Raw genomic sequence first — 15,626 nt, 5'->3', positions numbered from 1 at the left:
CATGTGCAAAATACACCTTATACCAATTAATATTATTAAAAGGTCAGGTTGAAATATTCAAAAGCCATATGGTAGTCTATTATACTGTCATCTTTTCATGGTGATAATCATGACACGTGGGATGTAATTTTTGCACTAAATAGGGAATTGTATTAGAAGCACCCGAAGCTTCTGAAATGTCACAATAGCGCTGGCATTTTAACAACTTTTATCTCTTATCCACTAAAAGTTGGAGGCAGCAAGTGTGTCTATGCCGTGGTAACTGTCACTGGTGGTGTAATCTGGCACTGCAGACCGTGTGTGAACTGTGTGTTGCTCTGACATTCAGATAACAATCTCACAGCCTTCGCGCTGTGCATCTTAACAAGAGAAAAGGCTAAACAATTTTGAATGAAATCATGACTGGCTAATTATATGATATGCCTTTTGAAAGATTTAGGTAATTAGGTAGATACAGGTTAGATCAATAGTCCTTTGGTCAGTGTTTAATCATTTCTGCAATTTCCACCATTATGCAGGACTCGTGTAGTTCATCAAACTGGATATTAATTTATGTCAATTGGCAATACAAAACACAAATACTTTGATGCTTCATGGAGACAACAGACACAACTCGATTTTCGAGAAACTGACATCAGAGCAGTTAATTACAGACCTATCAATTTTAGGCTGCTGTAATATTGTGGCAGTGTTCGTCTTATTGTTGCTATAGCCATCTGTTTTATATATTGTAATGGACTATTTTTTTGTAGATCGTGTAAAGATAAAATTATAATTTCAACTTACATTGTGATAGCAAAAAGTTCAATATTTCATGTAGTAAGCAGGATAATGTTCAGTCAGGAGGTCATTATCGTAAAATAAACCCATTCAGGGTGAGTATTCAATGTTTATTTTACGATAAAGACCTGCTGGCTGTACATTATCACTTACGTAATCAATATACAATCAATACAACCAACACAGACTTCTCAAATCAGCCTACATTGTTGTATTTCTACCATCTGCTGTAAACACATATGGATCAGTACATCACACATCAGTACATCCATAAAGAAAATCCAATTTTTCCTGCAAGAAAAGCATATTTAAACTCATGGATGTTCATAATAATAAATAATAAGTTAAACAAATAAATAAGGGTTATTCAGCTTTTGATTCTGTTTCTGTTGTGTAGTTTAATAATTGTGTAATAATTGTATATAAAATTGATGTGACAACACTTGTGAAACTTCTTAAAACTGGTTGTAAATATTTTCTGTTTATTATCCAGAGCTATAAAACGTGGGGGTTGAGTAGCTATAATATGCTTCACTGCCATTAATAACTGATCGGCAATATCTCATCAACTGACATTCAAGAAATGACATGATCAGGGAATGACTCAGTCAAAGTTGTCCTTCTATCAGGCTGAATGTGAGTCATAATGCCCAGCGCAGGTGTGTGTTGTCAAAGGGTTTAATGATGTGGTAAGTGATTCAAACTTGCCACACAGAGGTGCAACAGAGGTGTGCATTCTCCAGAGTGAGGTGGAAACTATAAGACTGGGTGTAGGTAATAGATGGGTGTAGGTAATAGATCCAGCTGCATATCCTACAGTCAGGTGTACATAAACAATACAAATACTGACATGCTTCACCAAATTTTCACATTGGAAAAAAGACACAAAGTTCTTCTTGCATGACGCTGACCTCAGTCATAAAAAGTTAGCTGATTGTGAACTGATTCAGTCCTTAGGATCAGACAGCATGTCGTCATCTTTCTTTGAAGACTGTCTGAATCAGACGGGAGTATAACAATTATTTTGTGGACCCAAAAATTATGTTTAATTGTTTTTCTTAAAAGCTGATCCTCTTTTTTTGACAATGTGGCAATACGACTGCTAGTTAACCAATATATTGTGTGAATCTCTTAGCATAACATATGGAGTGTCGCATTGTTTTGATAAGATTAGCCGACCTCTCAGATGTACTCATACCGCCATGGGAACCAAGCAATTAAAGTGGCAATGTTTGTCCAATGTCCATCGACGTGTTTCTTTAGAGTAAACTTACAATATGCAGTGGTCTTTTTAGTTAAGTTGATGTTGTTGTGAAACTGAAACTGCAAAGACGATAAAGTAACCAATAACTTTTTTTGTAATCTCAAGTAAACAATGACAGATGCTAAGAAATTGGCCAGGACCTGTTGTTCCAGAGATTACTCTCACACTACACACTAAGACTAATCACCTACTCATAAATTAATGTGTCATTCTCACCTAATTGTTTGAGCTTGATCACCATAATAATGTGCTTCATAGTATACTGTAACATCCCTCCAGGAAATTAGAACAGCATTCATGATAATAAAAAGAAACATTTTGAGTATGGAAATATTTACTCAGCACTGTCAGTGTGAGCCCAAACTGATAAAGATGGAAATACTGTGATTAATTAGTGTGTTTGAACTGTCCTCATTCAAAAATACAAGCACAAGAAAAGCATTAAAATAAGAAACATTATTTTCCTTTGACTTTATACTTATGTGACTCAAAAACATAATAGTGGAATTATAATTTTTCTGAACCTAGGATAGTTATTTTACAACATATTTTGAGAACAGCAGTGGTGTTAATTTGTGGGATAATACAACAGAAAAGGCCGTCAGCTGCTTAGTTAACATGAACTAACATGAACAATACTTCTACAGCATTTATCAAGCTAATGTTAATCTCAACATTTACTAATTCATTTTTAAGATAAAAAGTTGTATTCGTAACCATTAGTTAATGCACTGTGAACTAACATGAACATTTTTATTTAGTAAGATTAACTAAGGTTAATAAATGCTGTTAAAATATGTTGCTATATGTTACACAAGCATAAATGAGTACATATATGCTAGTTGTACATCAAGTAAAAGATCAAGTATAGTATACAAATTATTTTAAGTTACTGGAACTCTCTTGTAAGTGTACACTACTAGACATGCACTTGTTAGTACTACATATTATTCCTATTTCACTTTACTCAGTTTTTTGAGTGCAATATGTTTGCATGCTTTTTTCAAGGTGTATTAATTGGATTTTACAGTAGTTAATGCTTAAAAAATAAGATCTTATTGTAAAGTGTTACCAAAACATTCAGTTTAAACCTCAAAAATATTTTAACACACATATTAAATAGAATAAGTATGTTCTGTTTTCACAAAAGACTCTGATTTAAAGTGACTTTTCCATCAATTACTTGCCCTGACATTTTGATACTTTCATGGACATTTAACAGCCTGTGAAAACACTCTATATTAACCCCTATTTATGCAACCGTAAGGAGTAATTGGATTTGTCATATCATCATGAATTTTTTTTTTAATGCAAAATCCTTAAATTAACTTCAGTTTTACTCTACAAATAAATGCCTCCTAGCTCAGCCAGGACTCGACCCAGTGAACTTCTTTTAGTGCTACAAGACAGTGCTACCAACTGAGCTGCCATGCCACCCATTAATAGCTATTATTCCAGTGAACTAATGCAAGATGAATGATGTGATAAAAATATCTTTAAAAGGTTGAGTTATCAATCACATTTAAATTATAGTTTTCTGAGGTGATAAGTGTATTGCGTGATGTGTCATTCTAATTTGTAGATCAGAATCATTCACATGATCAGTCTCACATTTGAATAATTTTTTTTTTTTGCCATTTATGGAAATTTTATGATAAACCCCATATATTCAGAAACTTAAATCATCATTAATATTAACTTTTAATGGCCATCTATAAATTATTTCTTACCTCTGAAAATGATTTGATCTATCTCTGCTGCTTCAATTTATCCTGTCAAAACACAAGACACATATTCCCTCACCGGCATCTATTAAAAAAGGGCAAGCACTAACGCAAAGTGATAATTAGATAGTGTTTATCACAATTCAGCGTCAGAAAACATGAATCATCCTGCTTTTTTTCTTTCACACTTTAAAAAGTGTGTAAATGTTAAAATGGCATGGGTGAGAGACAGGACAGGTTCAGGGTTACACTCTCTCTCTCTCTGCACTCTAACTTACTACAGCTTAGTTCTTACGGTTTATCATAAAGAAAGGTGTGAGGCAGGGGAAGGTTAGCACCTTTAAATTCTCAGCATTAATCAGCCATTATCTGCTTCCACACATCTGAGTTTTATGGCATGCTGTGTCCCTTGTGAGTCACTGGCCCATTTGTTTCAGACTTCAGAGAAAAATGAACCAAATGTGTGTTCAGTGGAGTCACACCATTAGGTTTTCAGGATGTCAGGCTATTGGGAAAAGAGGTGTCACTGGTGGTAATGGATTGCATTTTCACATTCAACCCTTAGCAAGTTCACCCCCCGTCTTCACCCTCTCCTTCCCACCTGGAAATCTATGAAGGAAACACCCCTCCTCTCACAGGGAAACAATGATTTCATTGAAAGGGGGAAAAACAAGAAGAGAAAACCTGATATAAATCTTTCTTTTATAAAAGTTGATTTCTTTACTGGTGTACTTGTATAATGTTTAATCAAGCTTTTTAGAGTAAGGCATGCCATTGATCCAATCACTGAAAAAAATCTATTTCACATAACGTCATAATTGACAACTTGTCAGTGACAAGTATCAGCAATTTACTATATTGTGTGATTTAACTCACAAGATCATTTTTGAACCTGACCTTTTTGCATTTAACAAACATATGAATGGATCATGATGCAAAGAACATATCTGTATTGATTACAAATGGCAATTAAATAATTTGTACAAGAAGTATTTTATAAACCCATTCAAAAACATACTGACCATTTATTTAATTATTATTTATAAAAATATGATTTCTGTGACATTGTTTTGAACATTACACAGAATGAGGAATTAAGACAAACAATTAAAAAACAACAACAAGGAAAGATAAACACTTTTCAGTTCAACACTATGAAAGCATGTGAAATCCTTTATTAGGAAGCCAACAGCAACTCCCCCGTTAGCAGCATGTGATGTGAGTGTTGTCCATGGTGCTGAACTCAACGCTGCAGATCAGAGACATTTGACTCTGCAAAATGTTGGCACGTGTTGGCAAGTGAAAATTACTTTTCCATAGGCTCGCTTATATTCACAACACGCGCCATATTTGCAGATACTGACAACGTCGCAGCTGTTCGCTGGACCTGAATGGAACGCAATAAGTCATCATTACTACACGACACCATACCCAGCCCTCCCATCCGCGCGATATAAAAACAACACCTGACTCCCAGTCGTAGACGTACGCGCATTGAGAGAGAGAAGGAGACACCGACAACGTTTAGAAATGTCCAGTTTAAGTGTAGCCAGTTTTTGTCACTCTGGATTCCTCACGTACCTTGTGCTGTTCTCTTTTTACATTCCAATAACGTACTCAGTGAGCCTTGACTTGACTGAACTAAGAAACAAAGTTGCAAAGATCAAAGTTAACCCGAGAGGAAATTTATGGGCAACAGGTGAGGTGCATACATGACTTATTATTGTGCTTCATGTAACGTGACATACCTAGAACAGAACTGTGATTTGACACTTAAGGTCATTTTATGGGGAAGAAAAGTGTCGTGGACAGCGAACGTCTGCCGACCGAGGACGACTCCACTATGAAAGCCTTCGAGGCTGCTCTGAATCCCCAGCAGGTCGAGCCCGCGGACCTCTACCAGCAGATGCTGAGGATCGCGCTTCAAGCACACCTGGACTTGCCGGAGATCCGCCATAAAGTTCCGGTAAGAACCGAGACAGGATCTTCAGTCGATTTGAAGTGCACTCTGGTCTGAAATGACTGATGAAATATGAGAGAGAATATTCTTCTGTTGTAAATGCTTTTCATGAATAATGTGATTTAAATGAATTTGCTTGTTTGTTTTAAAATGTCAGTTGCGCAATTCTGCATGTTAACCACAGATCAACAATTGATTCATATGAATTGTTTCTGGTTGTTCTAGGAGACTGCAATATTAATGAAGATATTAGAAAGCTACATCCAAGATAATAAAAAAATGATGATGACTTCCATTGCCTGAAATCTTCAAAGGTTCAATCCACATGGAATTTGTAATTGCTTTTTCATCAACTGTAATTTGTTTCTTAACGAAGCCTATACCACCTCCATGTCACAAGAAATGCAACAAGTTACTTGTATATTTATTTTTAGAGGATGTCCAGAATTGTATTTTTTTTCCAATAATTTGTATTAAATAAAGACTAAATTAGTGAAGTCAGTTGCTCCTGCATGCAACTACAATGTTAAAAGTGTCTTAATTTGTATCTAAATTTCTATATTCAAGTTCAGTGAATGTGTTAAACAGATGAATGGTATGGATTGACAGATTTAGAGAACAGTTATTCTAGGTGCTTTCATTGATTAATGAGCTGTAGGCTAATTGTAGAAGGTAGCCTATTATTTAGACTAACAAATTGTGTTTTATGACAAGTAAAAATGTTACACACGACACTAGTGTTACTGGACAGAAAATATCAGAAGGAAATTCGAGACATGAGCGAGGAAAACAAAACAACTAAAAAGTTATCAACCAAAGCACAACAGTTCTCAGAAAGAAGCAGGGCTGGATATGGCACAAAAAATTATCACGATAAATGTCAACTCTTCATTTCTTTCTAGTTTAAAGGCAGAGTTTGCTCCTGAGTGAAAATCAGACAATTAGGCTATTTGTGGTTTTAAACTAGCCTACTCTTTATTGTCTGAACATGACAAACACTTGCCAAACAGGCGAACGTCTGTTCAAAAATCTGAGGTAGTATAAAAATTGTGAATCGGAATCGTAAACACCTCAGATTGTGCATTATGTGTTCACGCGCTCATCGGATATGTCTGTTATTGGCTACAGTGATCAATGACCGGGTCCGCTGATATACAGGTCCTTCTCAAAAAATTAACATATTGTGATAAAGTTGATTATTTTCCATAATGTAATGATAAAAATTAAACTTTCATATATTTTAGATTCATTGCACACCAACTGAAATATTTCAGGTCTTTTATTGTTTTAATACTGATGATTTTGGCATACAGCTCATGAAAACCCAAAATTCCTGTCTCAAAAAATTAGCATATTTCATCCGACCAATAGAAGAAGTGTTTTTAATACAAAAAAAAAAGTCAACCTTCAAATAATTATGTTCAGTTATGCACTCAATAGTCAATACTTGGTCGGGAATCCTTTTGCAGAAATGACTGCTTCAATGCGGCGTGGCATGGAGCCAATCAGCCTGTGGCACTGCTGAGGTGTTATGGAGGCCCAGGATGCTTCGATAGCGGCCTTAAGCTCATCCAGAGTGTTGGGTCTTGCGTCTCTCAACTTTCTCTTCAGAATATCCCACAGATTCTCTAAGGGGTTCAGGTCAGGAGAGTTGGCAGGCCAATTGAGCACAGTAATACCATGATCAGTAAACCATTTACCAGTGGTTTTGGCATGGTGAGCAGGTGCCAGGTCGTGCTGAAAAATGAAATCTTCATCTCCATAAAGCTTTTCAGCAGATGGAAGCATGAAGTGCTCCAAAATCTCCTGATAGCTAGCTGCATGGACCCTGCCCTTGATAAAACACAGTGGACCAACACCAGCAGCTGACATGGCAACCCAGACATCACTGACTGTGGGTACTTGACACTGGACTTCAGGCATTTTGGCATTTCCTTCTCCCCAGTCTTCCTCCAGACTCTGGCACCTTGATTTCCGAATGACATGCAAAACTGAGCAACAGTCCAGTGCTGCTTCTCTGTAGCCCAGGTCAGGCGCTTCTGCCGCTGTTTCTGGTTCAAAAGTGGCTTGACCTGGGGAATGCGGCACCTGTAGCCCATTTCCTGCACACGCCTGTGCACGGTGGCTCTGGATGTTTCTACTCCAGACTCAGTCCACTGCTTCCGCAGGTCCCCCAAGGTCTGGAATCGGTCCTTCTCCACAATCTTCCTCAGGGTCCGGTCACCTCTTCTCGTTGTGCAGCGTTTTTTGCCACACTTTTTCCTTCCCATAGACTTCCCACTGAGGTGCCTTGATACAGCACTCTGGGAACAGCCTATTTGTTCAGAAATTTCTTTCTGTCTTACCCTCTTGCTTGAGGGTGTCAATGATGGCCTTCTGGACAGCAGTCAGGTTGGCAGTCTTACCCATGATTGCGGTTTTGAGTAATGAAACAGACTGGGAGTTTTTAAAAGCCTCAGGAATCTTTTGCAGGTGTTTAGAGTTAATTAGTTGATTCAGATGATTAGGTTAATAGCTCGTTTAGAGACCCTTTTCATGATATGCTAATTTTTTGAGACAGGAATTTTGGGTTTTCATGAGCTGTATGCCAAAATCATCAGTATTAAAACAATAAAAGACCTGAAATATTTCAGTTGGTGTGCAATTAATCTAAAATATATGAAAGTTAAATTTTTATCCTTACATTATGGAAAATAATGAACTTTATCACAATATGCTAATTTTTTGAGAAGGACCTGTACACCTGCTTTCGTGCAGACCAAACCGTAACGTTAAGTGCTAGGGACTTGGCCAGATGAACTTGGCCACAAAAATCGAGGAGAGGTTGACAGAGTATGACAACGATTGACCCATAGGTTGCTACAGCGACCAAAAGCGGGAAACTGCTCATAACTCCTAGACCGTATGTCGTAGCTAGACTCAAGTGTCTTATATCATTGGAAAGCTAGGCTACACGTATAAACAACGTGTTTTCGAAGCGCTGAGCATTGTACCCAATCACAGACATATTTGATGAGCACGTGAGCACACTGGGCAATCAGAGTTGTTTACGATTCCGCTCAACAGCGCTAAAAGCCTCAGATTTTTTTTTTAACTTATGTAAAATAAATTTTCTTGATAGAAAAAATAATAATTTCTTAGTTTCTGCATGTGCTAGATATGTTTCAAATCATGAAACAGGTTTGTGTTGCCTGGCTTTGATGGCACAGATGTAAATTTATGTTAATTAATAAAAAACATAACATCTGTAAAAATTTTAACAATCTAATTTTTTATGTTAAAATGTGTATTATTCTGAGTGTTTGGGTTAGACTTTTATTAAAATTAACCATCGGTCTTCCTTAAAGTCTATACATTTAGATCATGATAACCATAGGTAAAACAATGCATAGCACCTCATACCCTGATTAAAATGTAACTACATGGTATTTGTTACAATAAAATTCAACATACCTCATTTCTGCAAGAAATGACGTAAATGACGGCGATTAGTATTGAAAAGTCTTCTGAATCGTTCATGGAACAATGTTTCTCGTGTTCATCATGCTGTTGAGAATGTCAGCGCTGTTTCATATTAGCTTTAAACTGTTTAAATCACTGAGACATTTGTGTTATTGCTGAAAGGTGTTCAGCAATTCATTATCGTTTTATCGGTCAGTCCTAGTTTTGAGTGTTTACATTTTTACCAACATCACACAAACATCACAAGTGGAAATCAAAGACAAACCTCAGCAATACACTTATCCAGATTAATAATTTAGCCATATTTCACACATCTCAGCTAGATTTAACAGTTACATTGACAAACCATTGAAATCCAAATATACAGGATGAGTTATAAATGTACTGAAATAACAAAATAGTGTATATAAAAATAAAGTATTATTATATAATAGGCTATATTTCTTGAACTGAGAACTGAATATAATACTTGTAACAGTGTGCAAAGAGTGCAACCATTACCAAATACTTATTTGTGGTCTATAGCCTACATTAATACTTTTACCTTTTGAGTCTGTGTTTCTGTCAATGTGAAAATCAGTTGACCATAATCTTCTCAGATATAAATTTACTACACAAGCTCATAATCTTTAGACAAATATAAATGACAACAAAATATATTTGATCGGACCATGTTCTCCATTTACTCAATATAACACTAGCTATAGCCTAGCCTACTACCTTCCTTTTTTTTCTTAAACATGACCAGATAACCAAAGAAACATGTAGGCCTACAAATCTCATAAATTAACAACAGTGAAGAACTGAAATTTACATTGTCTTTTTTTTTAAACTGGTCTTTGACTTTTGAAACCTGTTTTTAACAAGAAGATTAAGCTTTTAAAACATATTTCACCTAGCTATTGTCTTCTGTTTTTAAAGAATTGGCTACACATCATACTAGCATATAAATCAGAAGTGACCTATAAAAAATATCTGTTATTTTCGTTGACTAAAGACATCACTTTCAGACCTGCAACTATCCACAACAAATTGTTAAGATGGATGTTCAAAATCTACCCATAGGGCCGTGTCTTTAGACTCGCTCTTCATTAATTCATGCATTTCTAATAGTTTTAATAGTCACATAAGGAACACAGGTTGGAGCAGTTCCTTAGACCAACACGACATTCGACTGTGTTTTATTAGCGTCTGTCAGCCGCGAGAACAAATAGCACAATTCGCTTTATTGAGGTCAGTGGGACACGTGACTGCCGCTGTCCAGTCGGATGCTCTGTTAAGTGTTGACTAGCGATATGCATCTGCTATTAACGTAAATATCTCTCCCTGGATTAAAATATTTACCCTAGCCTCAGCGTGATCATGGGACAATGTGGTATTATTTCTTCGAAGACGGTTTTAGTCTTCCTAAATCTGATATTTTGGGTAAGTTGTCTACAGTATAATAGCTGGAATGCAGTGATTAGCGGGCACTATGGCATAGACTGCAGGGATACACGAGCTAACGTTACAGCGAATGAGCTGTTGTTTGCATGTGTAATCGACAGGCTTTTAATAGACAGAAAACTATTATGATTTTTTACTCAAATCGTCATTAAAAGAATCCAAGTGCTAAATTCCACCCGGCGAATTTCAATACATCTGTCTATTTTGTCCTTTATGTGTCATGTTTGTATTTTCAATCTATCCATATTCCATAATATAAGATCCGCTAAATAAGATCCCCAATTTCTGTGATGACTGTAATTGCAAGGAAAATCGAGACTGTATGTCTTTCTACAATATCATTGTATAGGGATTTATATACAGCAGGGACAATTGTAGCACTTTTTATTTTTTGTTTATCAATGCTGAAAATTGTAAAGCTTTTCTTTGTCTTAAACATCTTTGAGATACTATCAGTCATCACCTGTTTCAATAACTTTTTTATCTTAATCAAGTGTAATAATGAAACTTGAAGTACACGATTGTGACATCCATTGGTAAGCCTATATAATTGGTATTATACAGTATATAGACTACCCTATATATAAATAGGGTGGCTAGTGATGCATAAAACTACAATTAGTTCATGTTTGTCAATACACAACTTAAATACTATATATAATAAATGTGTAATAGTAATTGTGACATAATTTTAATAAAAAAGAATCAACATTTTAGTTGGACCCTCACAGGCCAAGAGACAACTGATTCGTTCAGACAGACATAGCAATGCATGTTGTTTGTGATATTGCCTCTAAATCAGGCTCAAAAATAACAGATAACTTTTGTTGAAGAGATAACTATAAAATGATGCCTAATTTGATATATTGTAATTAAAATGACAATCAACAAAAATTACAAAAGTAAGATGATTTAGGGTTTTATAAAAAATTGATTGTGTGAAATTTCAGAACCACTAACAATATTTTTGTTGCACCCTTCCCAGGCTGCCGCAGGTATACTGTGCTACATTGGGGCCTATGTTTTTATTACATATGATGATTACGATCATTTTTTTGAGGATATCTACACTTTCATCCCTGCCATGGTGATAATTGCTGTGGGCACGCTTCTTTTTGTCATTGGTTTCATTGGCTGCTGTGCCACCATTCGAGAAAGCCGCTGTGGCCTGTTCACGGTAAACTAGAGTCTGACCCCCCTCACTTCAACATATATAGAGCAGCTTTTTATTCGGAATCTTTCCTGATTGTTCTTGATTTTTGCAGTTCTCAGCAGTGCTGCTACTGGTCTTCGCTACAGAGGTGGTTGTAGTGGTGTTAGGGTATATTTACAGAGCCAAGGTAACTTGGAAATAATAAAATGACATGTGCATGTGAAGTGGGTAGTTTGACTGTCATTGTTAAAACACTAAAACATATTTTCTTCTTCTCCAAAAGGTCGAGGCTGTGGTGAATCACTCTATTCAGAAAGTATATAATGAATATAAAGGCACCAACACAGACGCTCCAAGCAGGGCCATTGACTATGTGCAGCGACAAGTAACACCATCTGTTCCTTTGCCTCTCTTTTTTCATAATTTTTCCACCAATTCTCTCTAAACCTCTCTTCTTACAATCGTTCACTTTTAGCTCCACTGTTGTGGCATTCATAACTACTCTGATTGGATGAACACTCACTGGTTTATTGAGTCCAAAAACAATAGCGTTCCAGTGAGCTGCTGCAAACCCACCATCAGTAATTGCACTGGGACGTTAATGCAACCAGGAGATCTTTACCCAGAGGTAACACGCTCACACACATTCTTCAGAAGTCCAAAACTATTAAATGACTAATTTATTATAACTGAACTTCTTGTTACAGGGCTGTGAAGTTCTTGTAGTAAAGAAACTTAAGGAAATTATGCTGTACGTCATACTGGCTGCATTAACATTCGCTGGCATACAGGTAATTTGCCGTTGAGGCCAACCATTGTCATACCATAGCAGTAAGTACAGGGAGTGTAAAATAATGGAAACACCACATGGAAAAAGTAACCTAGCTAATCAGGTTACAAATAAATAAATAGGTGGACATGAAAGATTGATTCCAAATTATTTTAATAATCTTACCTGTATATTATATTAAGCAAAGACAAATAAAATGTACAAAACAATCAGCCTAGCAACAAGACGTCATCTGAGGAAATTTTAAAAACAGTCTATAACTGATGATAGGTGGCGTCAAGAGGTGGGATGCTAAACATGAAAGTAGCGCAAATGAACAGAGATAATAACAGCCTACCTTCTACATTTAAAATCATCTATCCTTGGCGGATCCATTTGACCGTCGGACAATTGTTCGTGACACCAAGTTGAGCGGTTTGATATACAGTGAATACCCAAATTGAATTTGTCACTTCTAAACGCTTCCCATTCAATCACAAGGACGCGAATTCGTGTACACAATACTGATAATGACCTAGGAGCTGATTGAGATGCTCCCACAGAGTTCTGTTTATCTGGAACGCACTATCATATCACTGTCTGTATAACTGAACAATCAGAATCTAAGCTTGTTTCTGCTGTGGAATAATAAATAAATAAGATAATTGCGAATTTTATCTCACAATTCTTACTTTTCTCCCTCGGAATTACAATTTTATACGTCACGATTCTGACTTTTCTTCCCCACAATTGTGAGATAAATTCGGACTTGCGAGGAAAAAAGTCGCAATTACATTTGTTATTTTTTTATTCCGTGGTCCTGTGTTGGAAACAAGCTTCCATGCAGTAATCAGGAGAGCTGTGTAATATCCTTTCTGTTTGTTAAACATAAAAACATGTTTATTTAGAGTTCATTTCAGCTATTCTCTTTTTGTTAGTTCTTTGATCAAAACATCGTTGAACATATATGCATCCTTTTATGAACTATACTTCCTTGATGTTTACAGATAATACAGAATATTAAAAATACTTTCTCATAATCTTTTTTGTCATCATCCTCAATAAATGTATGTCTTGACCGTAGTTTCCTGTTCTCTGCACAGATGCTTGGGCTGCTGTGTGCATGTGTGGTCCTCTGCCGCAGAGGTCATGACCCTGCCTATGAACTGCTTGTCAGCACGGGTATAGAGGCCTGAGTACCTCATGGCATCATGGGAATGGCTGGTCCGCCCAGCCAGTGTACTGTACACGTTTAAACTAAATCGGGCTACCACTTTTCTACGCTTGTATTAAATTAATACCTTTGACAAAAGAAAAAAAGGGGGAAAAAATAAATTAAATCTTTGACAGCTTGAATAGCCTCACACTGGTTTGATTGTGAAGTAGCCTATTGGATTGTTCCATTATTTACAGCACTACTGACATTTACCAGAGTCTGATGAGCAGAAAATCATCATTTACTGTAGATGTTTTGTAAACAATATTGTAAACATTTTCCCCTGATTGATTCCATGTGTCATGGTAATGCGATATTATGTTTTATTGCAAGTGTTTCCCAAAGAAGCTTTAGACTGAAGTCACTGGTTGACATAGTTCAGATTGCCCCCCCTTCATTATTTGCAGTATGTGTTGTAGAAGTTATCCCTTGTAGTAATAATGAAGAAGAAAGATTGTTATAAAATGGTGTCATTTGAATTATTTTCAAGCAACTTTCATTTCCTCTCATTCAGAGTTTGCATTACTATAGTGTGCATTTACCTTTAGAGAAATATCATAACCCTCACGAAAAATAAGTTTATTCTATAAGAAGTGTTCTATTAGTATACTACTTTTAAACTTAAAATAAGAAAGTATACTTTCAGACTACATTTTATATACTTCTCAGAAATATACTTTATGTACTTCTCAGAAATATACTTAAAATTTCACTTAAGTGTACTTGAGCGAAAGTCCAAGAATATTTGGCCTGTACTTGTACTCAACCTTTTAATCGAGATATAATTGAGTATTCAAAGTATAGTTGGCTTGTAGTTGTGTTAATTCTTTTGATCGAGTAGCCTGTTAAATATAATTTTTTTACATAGTTTTTCATATACAGTCTTATGAAACTTACATTGTTTGAAAATATTGATATAAAACAGATATGTTTCTAATTCTGCGTATTTGTGTAGGCTAGTCCACTGGAAGTGTAGTGTACATAGGAATTTACTTTAATTCTACTCTACTCTTTCCCCACCATTGACAGAATTTTTCAGCTATCTATGTTTTCACTGTTATAATGTAGGGGGCGCTATGACACAACTTCTAGTACAGAATCTCCGGATCAAAACACAGGAGAAGAAGAAGCTGAAACAAGAAAGGGGGTAATCTATCAGCCGGAAACTGAAGCCTCGCAGGAGCCGCCATTGTAGCAGAACTTCACCTGCTGTTAGCATTCCATTGACTCCCATTCATTTTGGCGTCACTTTGACAGCGAATAACTTTACATCTGAGGCATCCAAAGACTTCATTTGTCCATTATTTATTTCTAAAGAAACACGACAATGTACAAAAGGCTCCATTACTTTGTATCTAACGTTATGGCCCCGTAGAAGCCGTTTTTGTTAAAACAGGCTAACGATTGCGTCATAACCACGCGACTTTATGTTGCACAATAGAGACATTACCGTATAGACAGGAGGAGAAGCTCGCAGGCAATCTTTTACTGTCTTTGAGGCAATCGGGGGGACATAGAGGCATAAACTCGAGGGAGAAGCCCATAGATAGAGAGTCTATAAAAACAACGGGACAAAATATTTCAACAATGTTTTTGAGGAATTAGGTGATTCAGATTTGTCTTGGCACAGCTACTAGAAGATTTACAACGTTCAGACTGTCGTCAAACTCAGTTTGAGCCTGCGCAGTCGCTCAGCCATCAGACAGGAAGTGCAATTTTCGGCTTCAGTCTTCTCCGTTGAAATCAATGGGGTCGCTGTGTCCATTTCTTTTACTGTCTATGGAAACAAGTGATGGGCCCATAGACAGTAAAATAAATGGACACAGCGAGGGCTTCTCCCTCGACTTTATGC

At 36.4% G+C, this 15,626-nt stretch overlaps 1 protein-coding gene across 1 annotated transcript; it reads left to right on the top strand.

The window, feature by feature from the left end:
• The first annotated feature begins 10,447 nt into the window (after nt 1-10,447).
• Nucleotides 10,448-14,239, top strand: tspan3b (tetraspanin 3b). The gene is made up of 7 exons (XM_077227290.1): nt 10,448-10,615; nt 11,622-11,813; nt 11,902-11,976; nt 12,073-12,174; nt 12,265-12,417; nt 12,497-12,580; nt 13,662-14,239. The coding sequence occupies exons 1-7, from the start codon at nt 10,553-10,555 to the stop codon at nt 13,752-13,754; spliced, it is 762 nt and encodes a 253-aa protein (XP_077083405.1). The 5' UTR covers nt 10,448-10,552; the 3' UTR covers nt 13,755-14,239.
• The last annotated feature ends 1,387 nt before the right edge of the window (nt 14,240-15,626 follow it).

This window comes from Siphateles boraxobius, unplaced genomic scaffold (genome assembly GCF_051911475.1).
Source record: "Siphateles boraxobius isolate OS27281-9 unplaced genomic scaffold, OSU_SipBor_1 130, whole genome shotgun sequence".
Lineage (NCBI taxonomy): Eukaryota > Metazoa > Chordata > Actinopteri > Cypriniformes > Leuciscidae > Siphateles > Siphateles boraxobius.
This window is presented reverse-complemented; position numbering and strand designations above follow the sequence as displayed.